The sequence below is a fragment of the Rhinopithecus roxellana genome, chromosome 13 (assembly GCF_007565055.1).
Source record: "Rhinopithecus roxellana isolate Shanxi Qingling chromosome 13, ASM756505v1, whole genome shotgun sequence".
In the NCBI taxonomy this organism is placed as follows: Eukaryota; Metazoa; Chordata; class Mammalia; order Primates; family Cercopithecidae; genus Rhinopithecus; species Rhinopithecus roxellana.
The window spans coordinates 2,578,775-2,599,811 of NC_044561.1; the positions used below are offsets into that span (position 1 = coordinate 2,578,775).

The window sequence follows — 21,037 nt, forward strand, 5'->3', positions numbered from 1 at the left end:
TTTTTTTTTTTGAGACGGAGTCTCACTCTGCCGCCCAGGCTGGAGTGCAGTGGCCCGATCTCAGCTCACTGCAAGCTCCGCCTCTTGGGTTCACGCCATTCTCCTGCCTCAGCCTCCCGAGTAGCTGGGACTACAGGCGCCCGCCACGTCGCCCAGCTAGTTTTTTGTATTTTTAGTAGAGACGGGGTTTCACCGTGTTAGCCAGGATGGTCTCGATCCTCTGACCTCGTGATCCGCCCGTCTCGGCCTCCCAAAGTGCTGGGATTACAGGCTTGAGCCACCGCGCCCGGCCTCGTCTATTTTTAAAAAGCAATTCACGGCCGGGCGGGGTGGCTCCAGCCTGTAATCCCAGCACTTTGGGAGGCCGAGACGGGCGGATCACGAGGTCAGGAGATCGAGACCATCCTGGCTAACACGGTGAAACCCCGTCTGTACTAAAAATACAAAAAACTAGCCGGGCGAGGTGGCGGGTGCCTGTAGTCCCAGCTACTCGGGAGGCTGAGGTAGGAGAATGGCGTCAACCCGGGAGGCGGAGCTTGCAGTGAGCTGAGGTCTGGCCACTGCACTCCAGCCTGGGTGACAGAGCGAGACTCCGTCTCAAAAAAAAAAAAAAAAAAAAGCAATTCACGCATAGCTACATTGTCACATCTGGGAATTCTAGTATTTGCTGTCCTTGGATAAGTAAATCTGATTTTTGTTGTTTTTTTCTGTTGACTTGGGCACTAAACCTGGTTTTCATTATTTCTGTTGACTCAGTCTTAGTGGCTTACCTTCTTGTGTATTTATTGGTGTTTCTGAGCTTATTGTTTGATTTTAATCTATGAGAGTTCAATGGACCTGGATTGGTAAGCAGGAAAGTTTTCCTCCAGAAAGAATTTGCTTTTGCTGGTAACTAGGGGATGGCACCAATTTGAGACTACTTCAGCTCCCCTTTGAGGACCTCAGTTCAGTAGGGGAGCCCCAGGCTTTCTTTCCTGTGGTAGGGTATTTTATTTTATTTTATTTATTTATTTATTTGGAGATGGAGTCTTGCTCTGTCTCCCAGGCTGGAGTGCAGTGGTGCCATTTTGACTCACTGCAACCTCTGCCTCCTGGGTTCAAGCAATCCTGCCTCAGCTTCCTGAGTAGCTGGGATTACAGGCACCTGCCACCATGCCTGGCTAATTTTTTTTTTTTTTTTTTGAGGTGGAGTCTCGCTCTGTCACCCAGGCTGGAGTGCAGTGGCCTGATCTCGGCTCACTGCAACCTCTGCCTCCTAGGTTCAAGCAATTCTCCTGCCTCAGCCTCCCAAGTAGCTGGGACTACGGGTGCACGCCACCACACCCAGGTAATTATTTATGTTTTACTAGAGATGGCGTTTTACCATGTTGCCCAGGCTGGTCTCAAACTCCTGAGTTCATGCAGTCTGCCTGCCTTGGCCTCCCAAAGTGCTAGGATTACAGGCATGAGCCACCATGCCCAGCTAATTGTTTTATATTTGGTAGAGATGGGGTTTGCCAGGCTGGTGTCGAATTCCTGACCCCAAGTGATCCATTCATCTCATCCTCCCAAAGTGCTGGGATTACAGGTGTGAGTCACTGCACTTTACCCCATGTGGTAGGGTCTTAAACTTTCATTTATACAACTAAGGAAAACTTCGTTTAAATTAATTTATATTAAACAAATACAGGCTCATGCCTGTAATCCCAGCACTTTGGGAGGCTGAGGTGGGGGGATCACCGGAGTTCAGGAGTTTGAGACCAGCCTGGCCAATATGGTGAAACCCCATCTCTATTAAAAATACCAAAACTAGCCAGGCGTGGTGGCAGGCACCTGTAATCCCAGCTACTCAGGAGGCTGAGTCACGAGAATCACTTGAACCCGGGAGGCGGAGGTTGCAGTGAGCCAAGATCGTGCCACTGCACTCCAGCCTGAGTGACAGAGCGAGACTCTGTCTCAAAAAAAATAAAAAATAACACCCGAGATACTTTATAAGTAAGATGTGTCAGTTGGAAAAGAAAAAGAAAACAGTAATACTGTGAGGCCATGTTTTATTCTTTATGAAAATATCTAGAAATTACACATTTTTAAAATCTTTTTTTCTGTATTTCACAGAATTTCGTACTGGAAAAACCCAGCTCTCTCATACCCTCTGTGGTAAGGATATATAACAACAATAACAATAATAATCATAGCTATTATTTATCAAACATCTACTATGTGCCTGATACTCTAAATAATCTCATATAATCTGAACATACTTGCAAGGAAACTAAAACACAGGCAGATTAAGTAAACTGCCCATGGTTATACAGCTGGTCTTTGAATGTGTGATCCTTGGGATGATGTATGTGCTACACTATGAACACCTGAGTAGAAATAGAGAGAAGTTGAATGGGTATCTGAATGTGTTGGTGAGGAGTCCACTGTCTCAATTTTTCCCATTCCATCTTTTCTATATCTTTTTTAGAAGAGTGACACAAAATCTATTGAGTCCTAGAATCTTTCACTTTCCATGGTGTAAAGTTGGCCCTAAGAGAAACTTAAAAACAAAATTGTTTTAAAAAAAATAACCAAAGATATCTCCTTTTCCACAAATACACTACTGTGCATTTCTTTGGGCTATGGAGAAGGAACTTGGCAAAGTGGTTAAGAAAGGAGTTCTGGAATCAAAACGCCTGACTTCAATCTTGGTTCTATCACTAGTAGCTGTGTGACCTTGGGCAAGTTGCTCTACTTCTCTAATTTCCCCCACCAATAAAATTCAAATAATGATAGTGCCAAATCTTAGGATTGTTTTGAAAAGTAAATGAAATAATGTATATACCTGGTATAAAGTAGCTCCTTAATGTTAACTACTACTACATAAAAAGTGATTGCAGTTGAGCATGGTATCTCACACCTGTAATCCCATCACTTTGGGAGGCCAAGGCAGGAGGATCTCCCGAAGTCAGGAGTTTGAGGCTGAGGCAGTAGGATCTCCCAAAGTCAGGAGTTTGAGACCAGCCTGGTCAACATGGTGAAACCTCGTCTCTACCAAAAAATACAAAAATTAGCTGGGCCTGGTTGCACGTGCCTGTAATCCCAGCTACTGGGGAGGCTGAAGTGGGAGAATCACTTGAACCTGGGAGATGGAGGGTGCAGTGGGCCAAGATCATGCCACTGCATTCCAGCCTGGGTGACAAAGTGAGACCTGTCTCAAAAAAAAGAAAAAGTAAATGCATTTTTAAAATTTGACATACATTAATTGAAAGGTAACTTAAATTAGTTATATAGCATAAATTATATTTGTGACTATTTCTTTTTTTTTTTTTTTTCTTGAGACGGAGTCTCACTCTGTCACCCAGGCTGGAGTGCAGTGGCATGATCTCGGCTCACTGCAACCTCTGCCTCCCGGGTTCAAGCGATTCTCCTGCCTTAGCCTCCTGAGTAACTGGGATTACAGGCATGCACCACCATACCCGGCTTTTTAAAATTTTTTTTGCATTTTCAGTAGAGACGGGGTTTCACCATGCCTATTTGTGACTATTTCTTTCTTTCTTTCTTTCTTTTTTTTTGAGACGGAGTCTTGCTCTGTCACCCAGGCTAGAGTGCGGTGGCATGATCTCAGCTCACTGCAACCTCTGCCTCCCGGGTTCAAGCAATTCTCCTGCCCCAGCCTCCAGAGTAGCAGGGATTACAGGCATGCACCACCACACCCGGCTAATTTTTGTATTTTTAGTAGAGACAGGGTTTCACCATGTTGGTCAGGCTGGTCTCGAACCCTTGACCTCAAATGATCCACCCACCTTGGCCTCCCAAAGTGCTGGGATTACAGTCACGAGCCATCATGCCTGGCCATATTTGTGACTATTTCTTGTAGAAAGAAAGTTAGTAGGCCGGGCATGGTGGCTCAAGCCTGTAATACTAGCACTTTGGGAGGCAAAGGTGGGCAGATCACAACAAGGTCAGCAGATTGAGACCATACTGGCCAACATGGTGAAACCCCATCTCTACTAAAAGTACAAAAATTAGCTGGGCGTGGCAGCGCATACCTGTAGTCCCAGCTGCTTGGGAAGCTGAGGCAGGAGAATTGCTTGAACCCGGGAGGTGGAGATTGCAGTGAGCTGAGATTGCGCCATTGCACTCTAACCTGGCAACAGAGCTAGACTCCATCTCAAAAAAAAAAAAGAAAAGAAAAGAAAAAGAAAAAAAGAAATAGTAATATTTAAATTATATTTCCATTCTTTGGGAGAACTTTCACGAATATCTTCCATTGTGAAAGAGTGTAAAATTATTTGTGGAATTACGGCTATGCTGGCAGAATACTTATAATTTCACCACTGGTTAAGTAATGTGAAAATATAACATGTTGTTTAGAAATGAAAGGATCATGACTCTTTGTAAAATGTACTAAAGAGCTGCAACAGCAGATTCCATGTGTATTTATATAGTCATTTGTACAAAGTTTATTCACTCCTATTAATATAAATTTTTAATTGCTTCCTAGTAACAGCTCAACTTCCAGGAGCTGGTGGCTACCCAGGAGGAAAGATTATCTTCATTGATACAGAAAATACTTTGTAACCTTTTTATTTAAAGTTGCTAACATAATATTGTGATATAGGAATGTTACCACTAAAGAGTTTGTCTGCGATATACCATCTTTGTAGTCATCCGGTAAACCAGTAGTAATGAGACAAACCAAAGGGAAAACAATTACTGGTTAATTAAGTTCTCAAATCACTTTTTATTTAATGAGGTTTCACTTCTTCATATGGGTTTATGAGACAAAACAAATACATGAGAGGAAATTATATCATCTTCATTTTGAATTCTCTTACTTCTCTAAATATTTTGCTCAATAGTTAGAAGTTTTTTTGTTTTTTTTTTTTTTTGATGTAGTCTCTCTCTGTCGCCTAGGCTGCAGTCCAGTGGGGCGATCTCGGCTCACTGCAACCTCCATCTCTCGGGTTTAAGCAATTCTCCTGCCTCAGCCTACCGAGTAGCTGGGATTACAGGTATGTGCCACCACACCTGGCTATTTTTTTGTATTTTTAGTAGAGATGGGGTTTTGCCATGTTGGCCAGGCTGGTCTGGAACCCCTGACCTCAGGTGATTTGCCCACCTTGGCCTCCCACAATGCTGGGATTACAGGGGTGAGCCACTGCGCCCGGCTGAAAGATTATTGACTCACTGAAAGTCATGGTCCCAAATGAAGGGAAAGGTATGAAGAGGGTGAAAGTTCATAAGGAAAACAGGCAGAACCTGTTTGGGTTACAGAAAGAATTTCAGTTTAATTAAAGTGTAAGGTATCCCAGGATATGGGCTAGAAAGATGATTGGGATCTTAGACATGAAAGACTTTGAAACAAGATGGTGGGTGTAAATTGGATACTTTACCAATATTCTAGGGAAGTAATGAGAACGTGATCTAGGTTGGAAGTGGTAAGAATAAAAAGAAAAGTAAAAGAAGTATTAGAGAGGAAAATTGATAGGACTCGATGGCTATAGGTGGTAGACAAAGGAAAGAGAGGTTTGAGAAATTGCTCAGGCTTTTTGTCTAGATACTGGGAGAATAGTTATGCAATGCTAACAATAGAACTGGAAAGATCGGCCGAGCGCGGTGGCTCAAGCCTGTAATCCCAGCACTTTGGGACGCCGAGACGGGCGGATCACGAGGTCAGGAGATCGAGACCATCCTGGCTAACACGGTGAAACCCCGTCTCTACTAAAAAATAAACTAGCCGGGCGAGGTGGCGGGCGCCTGTAGCCCCAGCTACTCGGGAGGCTGAGGCAGGAGAATGGCGTGAACCCGGGAGGCGGAGCTTGCAGTGAGCCGAGATCCGGCCACAGCACTCCAGCCTGGGCGACAGAGCGAGACTCCGTCTCAAAAAAAAAAAAAAAAAAAAAAAAAAAAAAAGAACTGGAAAGATCATGTTTCAGAGAAAAGGTGATGTTTCATTTTAATATACTAATTTTGCTTTTTTTTTTTTTTTTGAGACAGAGTCTTTCTCCATCACCCAGGCTGAAATGCAGTGGTGCAGTCTCAACTCACTGCAACCTCAGCTTCCCAAGTAGCTAAGTTTACAAATGTGCACCACCACACCTGGCTAATTTTTGTATTTTTAGTAGAGATGGAGTTTCGCCATGTTAGCCAGGATGGTTTCGAACTCCTGACCAAAAGTGATCCACCCACCTTGGCCTCCCAAAGTGCTGGAATTACAAGTGTGAGCCATCATGCCGGGCCTAAATTTTTTTCTTTTTTTAAGACAAGGTCTTGCTCTGTTGCCCAGACTGGAGTGCAGTGGCCCAATTACACTCACCGCAGACTCGAACTCCCAGGGTCAAGTGATCCTCCCACTTCAGCCTTCTAAGTAGCTGGAACTACAGACACACACCACCACGCCTGGCTAATTTTTTTTTTTTTTTTTTTTTTTTTTGAGGTGGAGACTCGCTCTGTCACCTAGACTGGAGTGCAGTGGCACAATCTCGGCTCACTGCAAGCTCCGCCTCCCGGGTTCACGCCATTCTCCTGCCTCAGCCTCCCGAGTAGCTGGGACTACAGGCGCCCCCCACCTCGCCCGGCTAGTTTTTTGTATTTTTAGTAGAGACGGGGTTTCACCATGTTAGCCAGGATGGTCTCGATCTCCTGACCTCGTGATCCGCCCGTCTCGGCCTCCCAAAGTGCTGGGATTACAGGCTTGAGCCACCGCGCCCGGCCTAATTTTTTTTTTAATCTTTTGTAGGGACCAGGTTGCCCAGGGTGATCTCCAACTCCTGGGCTCAAGCGATCTGCCTACCTTGGCCTCCCAAAGTACTGAGATTACAGGCATGAGCCACTGCACCCAGCCTTCATTTTAATGTATTGAATATGATGTACATGAGGATATCCAGATGGCAGCTGGAAATACTGAATTCAGCTTGAGAAAGGGATAGGCCCAGAGATATGGACAAATTAACCAAGTGGGAAAGAGAACTTATAGAGAGAAGAGAGGAGAATGGAGAACATAACTTTGAGGTATGTTTATATTTAGGAAGAGGACTAAAATGAGGAACCCAGAGACAGGAAGTAGAAGGAAATCTGATTGTAAAAGTCAAGCAAAAGGAAAGTTTCAAGACAAAAAGAGTTCTCAGCAATGTTACACACACATGGATTTTAAGGATACAGCCTGAGAAAGATCACTGAATAACTCAGTTTAGAAAATATTGTCCTTCTTGGCCTATTATAGAATTTACTATCTAAAATACTCACTTTGAAAACAAAACAGAGAACTGTTCGCAGAAGTCCCTTTTCAGAAATGCCAGGCATGAGAAGACTGTGAAAGAGCCTTTTAACTTGGGGAAGGAGGGTGAAATGCTGTATAGGGCTTTAACAGGGGGCTCAGCTGGAGTTCAGCTGGTTTCAGAAACAATTGATTAAGGATGATTCTCCTCTCAGAGAGGAAAGAATTGTTCTTGCAGATTAGCAGCCACTGTTTGGGCAATTTGGATTTTTTTTTTTTTTCCAAGACGGAGTTTTACTCTTGTTGCCCAGGCCAATGGCACTATCTTGGCTCACTGCAACCTCCACCTCCCGGGTTCAAGCAATTCTCCTGCCTCAGCCTCCCGAGTAGCTGCGATTACAGGTGCACACCACCATGCCCGGCTAATTTCGTATTTTTAGTAGAGACAGGGTGTCTCCATGTTGGTCAGGCTGGTATAGAACTCCCGACTTCAGGTGATCCGCCCACCTCAGCCTCCCAAAGTGCTGGGATTACAGGCGTGAGCCACCACGCCCGGCCTGCACTTGGATTTTATTTTATTTTATTTTATTTTTTTTTTTTTTTTGAGACGGAGTCTCGCTCTGTCACCCAAGCTGGAGTGCTGTGGCCGGATCTCAGCTCACTGCAAGCTCCGCCTCCCGGGTTCCCGCCATTCTCCTGCCTCAGCCTCCCGAGTAGCTGAGACTACAGGCGCCGCCACTTCGCCCGGCTAGTTTTTTGTAGTTTTTAGTAGAGACGGGGTTTCACCGTGTTAGCCAGGATGGTCTCGATCTCCTGACCTCGTGATCCGCCCGTCTCGGCCTCCCAAAGTGCTGGGATTACAGGCTTGAGCCACCGCGCCCGGCCTGCAATTGGATTTTATTAAGAACAATAGGAATAGTTAGGAGTTAAGTCATATGTAAGAGAGAGTGGAGAAGAACAGCTGGATGAGGGTACAGGGCACTGTGGCAAGGGCCATATTGGAATGTTCTCATTCTTTGGGTGTCTCATACTTATACTCCTGTCTCTTGATATTTTTCTTTTTATATGTTTATATTTTGCCTCCTTAATTATGTTTTAAATTTACCTAGGGCATAGGTTGTCTTAGGACTCCTTATATCCTCCATAATGCTTTACCTTGGTAATTGGTTAATATGGTAATTAATTCCATATGATAATTGGTTAATAAATATTTATAAATGATCTGAACTTCCCTTCAGCATAAGCCCAAGTTTTTTCATTTTAAATTGTTTTGTTTTGTTTTGTTTTGTTTTTGAGACAGGGACTTGCTCTGTCACCCAGGCTGGAGTGCAGTGACATGATCATGGATCACTGCTGCCCTCGACATCCAGGACTCAAGTGATACTCCCACCTCAGCCTCCCAAGTAACTGGGACTACAGGCATGTGCCACCATGCCCAGCTAATTTTTATATCTTTTTGGTAGAGACAGGGTCTCACCATGTTGCCCAGGTTGGTCTCCAACTCCTGAGCTCTAGTGATCCTCTCACCTGGGCTTCCCAAAGTGCTGGGATTACAGGCATAACCCACCATGCCTGGTTTTGTTTTTCCCTGTCTTTTTTATAAAAGCCATATTAACTGGGGTGAGATGATGTTTCATTGTAGGTTTTTTTTTTTTTTTTTTTTTTTTTTTTTGAGATGGAGTCTTGCTCTGTCGCCCAGGCTGGAGTGCAGTGGCCGGATCTCAGCTCACTGCAAGCTCCGCCTCCCGGGTTTACGCCATTCTCCTGCCTCAGCCTCCTGAGTAGCTGGGACTACAGGCGCCCACCACCTCGCCTGGCTAGTTTTTTGTATTTTTTTAGTAGAGACGGGGTTTCACCGTGTTAGCCAGGATGGTCTCGATCTCCTGAGCTCGTGATCTGCCCGTCTCGGCGTCCCAAAGTGCTGGGATTACAGGCTTGAGCCACCGCGCCTGGCCTTCATTGTAGTTTTGATTTGCATTTCTCTGATAATCAATGACATTGAGCACCTTTTCTTATAGCTATTTGCCATTTGTATGTCTTCTGTGAACCCAGAAAATCTGAGACAGGTCTCAGATAGTTTCGAAAGTTTATTTTGTAGCCGGGCGCAGTGGCTCACACCTGTAATCCCAGCACTTTGGGAGGCCAAGGTGGGCAGATCACAAGGTCAGGAGATTGAGACCATCCTGGCCACCATGGTGAAACCCTGTCTCTACTAAAATACAAAAAAAAAAAAAAATTAGCCGGACATGGTGGCACATGCCTGTAGTCCCAGCTACTCAGGAGGCTGAGGCAGGATTTTGGAATCACTTGATCCCAGGAGGGGGAGGTTGCAGTGAGCCGAGATTGTGCCACTGGACTTCAGCCTGGCGACAGAGCAAGAATCCGTCTCAAAAAAAAAAAAAAGAAAGTTTATTTTGCCAAGGTTGAGGATGCACCCATGACACAGCCTCAGGAAGTCCTGACGACATGTGCCCGAGGTGGTTGGGGCACAGCTTGGTTCTACACATTTTAGGGAGACATGAGACATCTATCAGTATATGTAAGAAGAACAATGGTTCAGTCTGGAAAGGTGGGACAACTTGAAGCAAAGACAGGAAGACTCTAAGCAAAGCGGGGAGTGGGTTCCAGGTCACAGATAGGTGAGACACAAATAGTTGCATTCTTTTGAGTTTCTGATTAGCCTTTCCAAAGGAGGCAATCAGATATGCATCTATCTCAGTGAGCAGAGGAGTGACTTTGAATAGAATGAAAGGCAGATTTGCCATAAGCAGTTTCCAGTTTGAGTTTTCCTTAGTGATTTTGGGGACCCAAGTTATTTTCCTTTCACACTTCTTTTGAGAAATGCTTTTCAGATATTTTGCCCATTTTAAAATAAGATTATTAAATTTTTTTCCCTATAGAGAGTTGTTTAAACTTTTTATATATTCTGGTTATTAATCCCTTGTCAGATGGATAGTTTGGAAATATTTTCTCAGCAAGGCAATTTTACTTCTATAAAAGGGTGTGACTCACTGATGAAGCAATGGTGAGAGCACACCTGAACAAGGGAGGGGAAGGAGTTTTTATCCCTGACTCAGGTAGCCCCTACTGCTGTGTCATTCCCCTGTTGGCTAAGATTGGACTGCACAGTCTAAGCGAATTCCGATTGGCTATTTTTTTTTGTTGTTGTTGTTGTTGTTTTTTTGAGACGGAGTCTCACTCTGTCGCCCAGGCTGGAGTGCAGTGGCGCGATCTCCACTAGCTGCAAGCTCCGCCTCCCGGGTTCACGCCATTCTCCTGCCTCAGCCTCCCGTGTAGCTGGGACTACAGGCGCCTGCCATCATGCCCGGCTAATTTTTGTATTTTTAGTAGAGACAGGGTTTCACTGTGTTAGCCAGGATGGTCTCGATCTCCTGACCTCGTGATCTGCCTGTCTCGGCCTCCCAAAGTGCTGGGATTACAGGCATGAGCCACTGCGCCTGGCCCCGATTGGCTATTTTAAAGAGAGCAGGGGTACGAATCGGAGTGGTGGAGTGAGTAGTTTGGCGGGAAGGATGGTTAGGAACAGGTGACTAAAGGTGACTCACGCCAGAGCAGGTGACCAGGGGTGACTCAGGACAGAGCAGGTGACCAGGGGTGACTCAGGATGGAACAGATGACCAGGGGAACAGATGTGAACTGCTGATTAGAACTGGTGGAAAATGTTGTTTACTGAAAGTAGGAGCAAGAAAGCGAGAAGAACAAGGAGGTTAAACTTTAAAATGGAGTACAAAGAACAGGGGAGCTGAACATACTGATATATTGGTTCCTTGGAGAGGATCTCAAAGCTCATTGTACTTAACAATTTACAGGCTAAAACCTTTCAAGAGGAATTTATTATATCCACAGTTGCCGGTGCTTGTGTAGTATTACTCAAGAAATCTTTTGGCCAGGCGCGGTGGCTCACGCCTGTAATCCCAGCACTTTGGGAGGCCAAGGCGGGCAGATCACAAGGTCAGGAGATCGAGACCACGGTGAAACCTCGTCTCTACTAAAAATACAAAAAAAAAAAATGAGCCAGGTGCGGTGGCGGGCGCCTGTAGTCCCAACTACTCAGGAGGCCGAGGCAGGAGAATGGGTTGATCCTGGGAGGCGGAGCTTGCAGTGAGCCAAGATCACGCCACTGCACTCCAGCCTGGGGGACAGAGTGAGACTCCGTCTCAAAAAAAAAAAAAAGAAAGAAATCTTTTTTACCCAGTCCAATGTCCTATAGAGTTTCCCCAATGCTTCCTTTTAGTAGTTTCATAGTTCAAGGTCTTAGATTTAAGTCTTTAATCCATTTTTATTTGATTTTTGTATATGATGAGAGATAGAGGTCTAATTTCATTCATCTACATATGGATATCCCATTTTCCCAGCACCATTTACTGAAGAGACTGTCCTTTCTCCAATGTTATTGGCACCTTTGTCGAAAATGAGTTCACTGTAGGTGTGTGGATTTGTTTCTGGGTGTTATCTTCTGTTCCATTGGTCTATGTGTCCGTTTTTATGCCCATACCATGCTGTTTTGGATACTATAGCTCTATAGTATAATTTGAAGTCAAGTTATGTGATTCCTTTAGTTTTGTTCTTTTTGCTCAAGATAGCTTTGGCTATTCTGGGTCTTTTGCAATTCCATATAAATTTTAGGATTGTTTTTCTGTTTCTCTGAAGAATGTCATTGGTATTTTGATAGGAATTGCATTGACTCTGTAGATTGCTTTGCGTAGTATGGACATTTTAACAGTATTGATTCTTCCAACTCATGGACATGGAATATCTTTCTGGTTTCTGTGTGTCCTCTTCAATTTGTTTCATCAATGTTTTATAGTTTTCATTGTAGAGATCCTTCATTTCTTTGGTTAAGTTAATTTCTAGGTATTTAATTTTATTCGTAGCTATTGTAAATGGGATTAATTTTTAAATTTCTTTTTCAGATTGTTCCCTGTTGGTATTTAGAAATGCTACTGATTTTTGTATGTTGATTTTGTATCCTACAACTTTACTGAATTTGTTTATCAGTTCTAACAGTTTTTTGGTGAAGTCTGGATTTTTCCAAATATAAGATCTTATTATCGGCAAACAAGGATAATTTGACTTCCTCCTTTTCGATCTGGATGCCCTTTATTATTTCTCTTGTCTGATTGCTCTAGCTAGGACTTGAAGTACTATGTTGAATAACAGTGGTGAGAGGGGGCATACTTGTTCCAGATCTTAGAGGAAAGACTTTCAGTTTTTTCCCATCCAGTATGATACTAGCTTTGGGTCTGTTGTATATGGCTTTTATGTTGGGTTATGTTCCTTCTATGCCCAATTTTTTGAGGTTTTTTTTCTTATCATATAGGAATGTTGAATTTTATCAAACGCTTTTTTCAGCATCAATTGAAATGATCATATGTTTTTTGTCCATTCTGTTGATATGATATATCACATTGATTTGTGTATGTTGAACCATCCTTGCATTCCTGAGATGAATCCCAATTGGTCATGATGAATGATCTGTTTAATGTATTGTTGAATTGGTTTGCTAGTATTTTGTTGAGGATTTAAGCCCAATTTTTATAGCCCTGTTCACATTGTTCCCAGACCAAACCGAGGATCAGGCTGCTTATTCTTGTGGCCCAATGATGAGATGCAGATGAACTGGGAAAGGAGAGAGTTTTTGTTTCTGTAACTGTTTACAGGGAGAAGACCTGGAAAATAACATCAGACCAACTCAAAATTACAAAGTCTTCCAGAGCTTATATACCTTCTCAGCTATATGTTTACTTGTGAGTGTGCATTCATCTAAACACATAAATCACTTTGGGAGGCTGAGGTGGGCGGATCACTTGAAGTCAGGAGTTCAAGACCATCCTGGCCAACATAGCGAAACCTTGTCTCTACTAAAAATACAAAAATTAGCCGGGCATTGTGGCACACACCTGTAGTCCCAGCTAGTCAGGATGCTGAGGCAAGAGAATCACTTGAACCTGAGAGGCAGAGGTTGCAGTGAGCCGAGATTGCACCACTAGACTCCAGCCTGAGCAACAGAGCAAGACTCCATCTCAAAAAAATAAAATAAAATTTGTAAAAAAGATATAAGTGATTAACTTATTTTAATCTATAACTAAGATCTGAATCCTAAAGATCTTCCTCTGGAGCCTCAGTAAATTTACTTAATCTAAATGGGTCCAGGAGCTGGAGTGATTACCCTTATCTTGTCTCCTGCTAAATCATGGAGTTTTCGGGAGTTCCTTCAGACTCCTAATAACTTGTTGTGGAGACCTGGGGAGTTCTTCAGACCCCCAATAAAACGCATTTAATCCTAAACAGGTACTGTTAAGAATTCCTTCGTTATCTTGTCATGCTTCAAGGCCCAGGAAAGGCCTGGGCAAAACTCTTGGTGGGCTTTTGTTACACTGCAGCCTTTGTATAAGGGCACTTTCAACTTTTAATATTTAACTTAACCACTCAGTCAGTGCTGAAACAGTTGTTATGGAGGCCTGCATTAGTAAGACCTGGCCTGCCACAACATAGTATCTGGGATTTGTAGAAGCTGACATGATAAAAATGTTTTTATTGACTCTTCCAATTCCCTGTCTTTAACTTGTCCACCAAAAACATCTACTGGGTATACTCAATAGCAATGGAAGATTTTTGTGGCTGTTACCAAAGCTCTAACAACAAGAACATATCTAGTGCATTAGGCTATAAATAACTGGGAAATCCTAATGACAATTCAACTAAACATTTATTAAATTAATTGTAAACATCACAAATAAGATTATAAATAGTCCTTGATTTACAGTTACTTATACTAGGATCAGTGTTATGTAAACTCTGTAAACAAAGTGAAATAAGGTCACAAACATGCATTTAACTTTACCTCATTTTACTTCAGACATATTGTTGGGATCACCAAAGACCTAAAAAAAAAAAAGTTTATTACTCCTTTATAGTTTATAGATATAAGTGATTATTAGCTTCTTCCAAAATACCTTTGCAGATGCACTTAGTTTGCTTCCCTATGAATTTGCTAATTTCAGAAAGCTAACAACTCCTGGCTAGGCATGGTGGCTCATGCCTGTAATCCTAGCACTTTGGAAGGCCGAGGCAGGCAGATCACTTGAGGTCAGGAGTTCGAAACCAGCCTGGCCAACATAGCGAAACCCCGTCTCCACTAAATATACAAAAATTAGCTAGATATGATGGCTCGCTCCTGTAATCACAGCTACTTAGGAGACTGAAGGAGGAGAATTGCTTGAACCCAAGAGGCAGAGGTTACCGTGAGCTGAGATCATGATACTGCACTCCAGCCTGGGCAACAGAGTGAGACTTCATCTCAAAACAAAACAAAAAAAAACTAACAACTCCTTTAGAAGAAAGTAGATTTTAAATTCTGTATACTTTCCAGGTAAGATTTGAAAAGAAAAAGAAAACCTATGCAAACAAAAAACCTTTGGTCGATATTTCTCTTCTGGACCCTTGAAGTTACCTTTTTGACCCTTTGGTTCATGTAGTCACATTTATCATTTAACAACACATGATTAATGATATAATAAACTATTTCATATTGAGCAAATGAGGGTTTTGAAGAGAGTGAATTAATTCACTTTGCAGTTACTGAATTATAATTCAGTGATATTATCTATTATAGGTCTATTATCTATTGTAGATCTGAGAACAAAAAGACTCACAGAGCTTAGTTTCCAGTTTTTCTCTTGTAACTGATTTGCTGCATAAGCTCAAGTCATTTGCCTAATCTCTGTTTGCCAGTGTCCTATGTTGTAAAATGTAAAATAGGACATTAAAACTAGCTTCCAAGGTTATTGTAAAGATTTGAGGCCGGGTGTGGTGGCTCAAGCCTGTAATCTCAGCACTTTGGGAGGTCGAGACGGGTGGATCATGAGGTCAGGAGATTGAGACCATCCTGGCTAACACGGTGAAACCCTATCTTTACTAAAAAAATACAAAAAACTAGCCGGGCGTGGTGGCGGGCGCCTGTAGTCCCAGTTACTCGGAAGGCTGAGGCAGGAGAATGGCGTAAACCCAAGAGGCAGAGCTTGCAGTGAGCTGAGATCCGGCCACTGCACTCCAGCCTGGGCGACAGAGCGAGACTCCGTCTCAAAAAAAAAAAAAAAAAAAAGATTTGATCACTTAATAGTTAAATTCATTACTGCCCCACATTTCTATGACCATTATCACTACCTATGGTAAGTTGAGGCACTTATGAAAAAACAAATCTTGTATAGACTTTAAATGGTTGCTAGCATCCTCTAGACTACCTTCACAGGTACATTGTTTGGCTTCTCTGTTAATTTATGTAAGATACTCTGTTTTGTAGTGGTTGTCTAAGCTTTTTTATAATTGATTTATTGGATCCTTAATCTTGGCATACTCCAGCCGTCCAGATCGCCTTCGGGACATTGCTGATCGCTTCAATGTAGACCATGATGCAGTACTGGACAACGTACTTTATGCACGTGCATATACTAGTAAGAGCCCCATGCAGTTGGATGCTTGGGTCAATGTAAGGTTGGCAGCACTGATTTACTACTTGAGTGATACAACATTTTGATACTTTTTTTCTATTTTAATTTTCTCTAATTTACTCAGTCTATAAATGTTATCATCTGGTAGGTCCTTAGATAATAAAATGCCCTCAAATTATTCTTAGTCTTTGAAATGAAGGGTAACATTCTTTTTGGATAATGTAGCATTTGGTATATATCCTAAGGCAGAATATGCAATAATTTTTTTTTTTTTTGAGATGGAGTCTCGCTCTGTCACTCAGGCTGGAGGGCAGTGGTGCAATCTCAGCTCACTGCAACCTCCACTTTCCGGCTTCAAGCGATTCTCCTACCTTAGCCTCCCAAGTCGCTGGGATTACAGGCACGTGCCACCACACCCAGCTAATTTTTGTATATTATATATATTTTTTAAATGAGACAGAGTCTCGCTGTGTCACCCAGGCTGGAGCATAGTGGTGCAATCTCTGCTCACTGCAGCCTCAGCCTCCCAGGTTCAAACGATTCTCCTGCCTCAGCCTCCCAAGTAGCTGGGATCACTGGCGCCCACCACCATGCCCAGCTAATTTTTGTATTTTTCTTTTTTTAGTAGAGACAGGGTTTCACCATGTTGCCAGGCTAGTCTTGAACTCCTGACCTAATGATCCGCCTGCCTCGGTTTCCCAAAGTGCTGGGATTACAGGTATAAGCCACCGCGCCCAGCCTAATTTTCGTATTTTTTTAGTAGAGTCAGGGTTTCACCATGTTGGCCAGGCTGGTCTCGAACTCCTAACCTCAAGAAATCCACCCACCTCGGCCTCCCAAAGTGTTGGGATTACAGGCCTGAGCCACCATGCCAGGCTGCGATAATATTTAATAAAGTAATAAATAATTAAGAGAATCCTTTAAGGACTTTCTTTTGCCTGGCTCCCAAGAATATGAATGATCTTAGCCTCTGCTTCTTTCAACTTTTATAACATTTTCTCACTGCATTTCCCACCAGGTGAACATCAGATGGAGCTACTTGATTATGTAGCAGCAAAGTTCCATGAAGAAGCTGGCATCTTCAGACTATTGGTACGAGCTTTTAAATACTGCTTTCACAGAGCTATTTAGCATAATATTTTTATTCTATTGATCTCTATTCAAATAACGTCTTCCTTCAATTTCCAAATGCATGTTTATTTTTACCTTAATCCTTTGTAGATTATCGATTCAATAATGGCGCTTTTTCGAGTGGATTTCAGTGGCCGTGGAGAGTTGGCCGAACGGCAGCAAAAATTGGCCCAGATGTTGTCACGACTCCAAAAAATCTCAGAAGGTATATCTTTAAAATAAAATGGCATCTGTGACTATGTTTGTCAAGTATACTTTGCAGAGAAGCTTGGAATATAATGTCAGGAGGCAGTGGTTTTTTTCTTTCTTTCTTTCTTTTTTTTTTTGAGACAGAGTCTTGCTCTGCCACCCAGGCTGGAGTGCAGTGGCCGGATCTCAGCTCACTGCAAGCTCCGACTCCCAGGTTTACGCCATTCTCCTGCCTCAGCCTCCCGAGTAGCTGGGACTACAGGCGCCCGCCTCGTCGCCCGGCTAGTTTTTTGTATTTTTAAGTAGAGACGGGGTTTCACCGTATTAGCCAGGATGGTCTCAATCTCCTGACCTCATGATCCGCCCGTCTCGGCCTCCCAAAGTGCTGGGATTACAGGCTTGAGCCACCGCGCCCGGCTTTTTCTTTCTTTTTTTTTTTTTTTTTTTTTTAATAAAATTACCTTCATGAGAATACAACTCTTTTTTTTTTTTTTTTTTTTCCTTTTTAAGGCGGTGTCTCGCACTGTTGCCCAGGCTGGAGTGCAGTGGCACGATCTCGGCACACTGCAACCTCCGCCTTCCAGGTTCAAGCGATTCTTCCTCCTTAGCGTCCTGAGTAGTTGGGATTATAGGTGCCTGCCACCACGTCTGGGTAGAGACGGGGTTTCACCATGTTGGCCAGGCTGGTCTCAAACCCCTGACCTCATGATCTGCCCTCCTCAACCTCCCAAAGTGCTGAGATTACAGGCGTGAGCCACTGCGCCCAGCTTTACAACTGTTTTTTTAAACCAAAAATATTTATTCTAACCTTAATAATAATAATAACAATAATAATAACAAATAATTTTTGTTGTCAATGAAAAATAGGAATATGATGTTATTTATAAAATAAATTCATGATGCAGTATTTCTTAACTCTGAAATCTAAACAATGAACTTTTAAATATTTATATTGCCTTTCTTGGCTCGCGCCTGTAATCCCAGCACTTTGGGAGGCCGAGGCGAGTGGATCACTTGAGGTTGGGAGTTCGGGAGTTCGAGACCAGCCTGACCAACATGGAGAAACCCCGTCTCTACTAAAAAATATAAAATTAGCCTGGTGTAGTGGCTTATGCCTCTAATCCCAGCTACTCGGGAGGCTGAAGCAGGAGAATCACTTGAACCTGGGAGGCCGAGGTTGTGGTGAGTGGTGAGCCGAGATCGCGCCATTGCACTCTAGCCTAGGCAACAAGAGTGAAACTCTGTCTCAAAAAAAAAAATATATATATATATATATATCGCCTTTCTCATAGTTTTAAAATTTTATCTCTTGATACAGAATATAATGTGGCTGTTTTTGTGACCAATCAAATGACTGCCGATCCAGGAGCAACTATGACGTAAGCCCCAATATTCTACTTTTTATTTCACAGAGGTTAACATAAAGAGGGTTAGAGTGTAAAACAGAAAATAATTTCAAGGCTGGGCGCAGTGGCTCATGTCTGTGATCCCAGCACTTTAGCAGGCTGAGGCAGGCAGATCACGGGGTCAGGAGATTGAGACCAGCCTGACTAACATAATGAAACCCCGTCTCTATTAAAAATACAAAAATTAGCCGGGTGTGGTGGCGCACACCTGTAATCCCAGCTACTCAGGAAGCTGAGGCAGAAGAATCACTTGAACGTGGGAGGCAGAGGTTGCAGTGAGCCAAGATCATGCCATTGAACTCCTGTCTGGGCAACAGAGCAAGACTCCATCTCAAAAAAAAAAAAGAAAGAAAGAAAAGAATTTCAAAATCAGTAGTCTTTATGTGGACACAAATATATCACAAATGACTTTATTGCCGGGCGCAGGGGCTCACGCCTGTAATCCCAACACTTTGGGAGGCCGAGATGGGTGGATTACCTGAGGTCAGGAGTTTGAGACCAGCCTGGCCAACATGGTGAAGTCTCATCTCTACTAAAAATACAAAAATTAGCTGGGCATGGTGGCGTACACCTGTAATCCCAGCTACTCGGGAGGCTGAGGTGGGAGAATCACCTGAACCCAGGAGGCAGAGGTTGCAGTGAGCCAAGATCACACCATTACACTCCAGCTTGGGCAACAAGAGCAAAACTCCATCTCAAAAAAAAAAAAAATCACTATATTGCACAGCGTATATTACTTCATAATTGTAAATATCACTTGATATCCAGAATCTATTTTTCTCTAGTTCTTTATAGAATAAAGCCATACTTTAACCATTTTCAGCAGTACTTTGGGCTTCTCTTTGGTCTAGGGCTAAAGGGGTATAGGAGGATGATAAGAAATAGATCCTAGGGAAATAAAAACTAATATTGCAGCTTATCAGTGCAATAAAAACCATTCATAAAAACAAAAAAGTCATCTTTCTACAGGATATACATGAGATATATTTATCAGAGGCCCTAGGGGAGAAGTCTCCTGTTTGAAGAAAAAGAATTTCATTTCACACCAGGCATATTCAGAATTTGTTGAAGTGTTGTGCACATGACATAACTATTGATGGCTCTGAAACACGGCAGTGAATAGAAAGACACAGAGGCCGGGCGCGGTGGCTCAAGCCTGTAATCCCAGCACTTTGGGAGGCCGAGACGGGCGGATCACGAGGTCAGAAGATCGAGAGCATCCTGGCTAACATGGTGAAACCCTGTCTCTACTAAAAAAATACAAAAAACTAGCCGGGCGAGGTGGCGGCGCCTGTAGTCCCAGCTACTCAGGAGGCTGAGGCAGGAGAATGGCGTGAACCCGGGAGGCGGAGCTTGCAGTGAACCGAGATAGTGCCACTGCACTCCAGCCTGAGCAACAGAGCGAGACTCCGTCTCAAAACAAAAACGAAAAGAAAAAAAAAAGAAAGACACAGAGAGCTAAAGTAGGATAATAAAAATAGAAAAATCAAAGAAAGGTTTGTTGCCACCATAACAAATTTTGAGCATTATGTGTCTGAATAAGCAATCAAAATAATCCTAAATTCACACCACTGCACTCCAGCCTGGGAGACAGAGCAAGACTGTCTCAAACAAAGCAAAACAAATCTAAATTCATGACAATGCTTTTTAAAAATTTTTTTTTCTTTTTCTTTTTTCTTTTTTTTTTTTTTATGAGACAAAGTTTCACTCTGTCACCCAAGCTGCAATGCAGTGGCACCATCTCTGCTCACTGCAACCTCTGCCTCCCAGGCTCAGGTGATGCTCCTGCCTCAGCCTCCCGAGTAGCTGGAGGGTCACCACGCCTGGCTAATTTTTTTATTTTTATTTTATTTAATTTTTTTTTTTTTTTTTTTTTTTTTTTTTTTTTTTTTTTTTGAGACGGAGTCTCGCTCTGTCGCCCAGGCTGGAGTGCAGTGGCCGGATCCCAGCTCACTGCAAGCTCCACCTCCCGGGTTCACGCCATTCTCCTGCCTCAGCCTCCCGAGTAGCTGGGACTACAGGCGCCCGCCACCTCGCCCGGCTAGTTTTTTGTATTTTTTTAGTAGAGACGGGGTTTCACCGTGTTAGCCAGGATGGTCTCGATCTCCTGACCTCGTGATCCGCCCGCCTCGGCCTCCCAAAGTGCTGGGATTACAGGCTTGAGCCACCGCGCCCGGCCTGTTAGACTTTTATGGCACTGACATTTTTGTAGAACACAGGCTGTTTTGCAATGTCCCTCAATTTGAAGTTGATTTTTTTCTTCATTGTTTAAAATGTTAAACATTTGGACAGGAAAACTACATAAGCAATATTAAGCCCTTCTCAGTATATCATATCAGGAGGCACATGATGGCAGTTTGTCCCATTATTAGTGATGTTAATTCTGATCATATGATTAAAATGATATTCACATGAGGTCTCCATTGTAAAATTACAAAAATTCCCTTTTGTATTTAATTAGTAATTTGTGGGGTGATAATTTAAGACTGTGTAAATATCTTGCTCTGCAATCAGCTTTCATGTATTTATATTAGCATCCATTGAAGATTCTTGCCTAAATTAATTAGAATAAATAAATTATTACTCTGATGGTTGCAATACAAAGTGCTATTACTTTAAAACAGAAGCAATACATCATGTGGTAGCAGATTAAATGA

At 42.9% G+C, this 21,037-nt stretch overlaps 1 protein-coding gene across 2 annotated transcripts in view; it reads left to right on the forward strand.

Moving 5' to 3' along the window:
* Nucleotides 1-21,037, forward strand: part of DMC1 (DNA meiotic recombinase 1) — a 52,968-nt gene that overhangs the window by 16,978 nt on the left and 14,953 nt on the right. The window contains exons 7-12 of one of the 2 annotated variants that reach the window (XM_030915453.1): nucleotides 2,095-2,136; nucleotides 4,469-4,541; nucleotides 15,566-15,657; nucleotides 16,673-16,746; nucleotides 16,876-16,990; nucleotides 18,293-18,353. In XM_030915453.1, the coding sequence (XP_030771313.1) occupies nucleotides 2,095-2,136; nucleotides 4,469-4,541; nucleotides 15,566-15,657; nucleotides 16,673-16,746; nucleotides 16,876-16,990; nucleotides 18,293-18,353 (457 nt within the window). The remainder of the gene's footprint in view (nucleotides 1-2,094; nucleotides 2,137-4,468; nucleotides 4,542-15,565; nucleotides 15,658-16,672; nucleotides 16,747-16,875; nucleotides 16,991-18,292; nucleotides 18,354-21,037) is intronic. The other variant, XM_010389243.2, reaches the window with a different exon arrangement.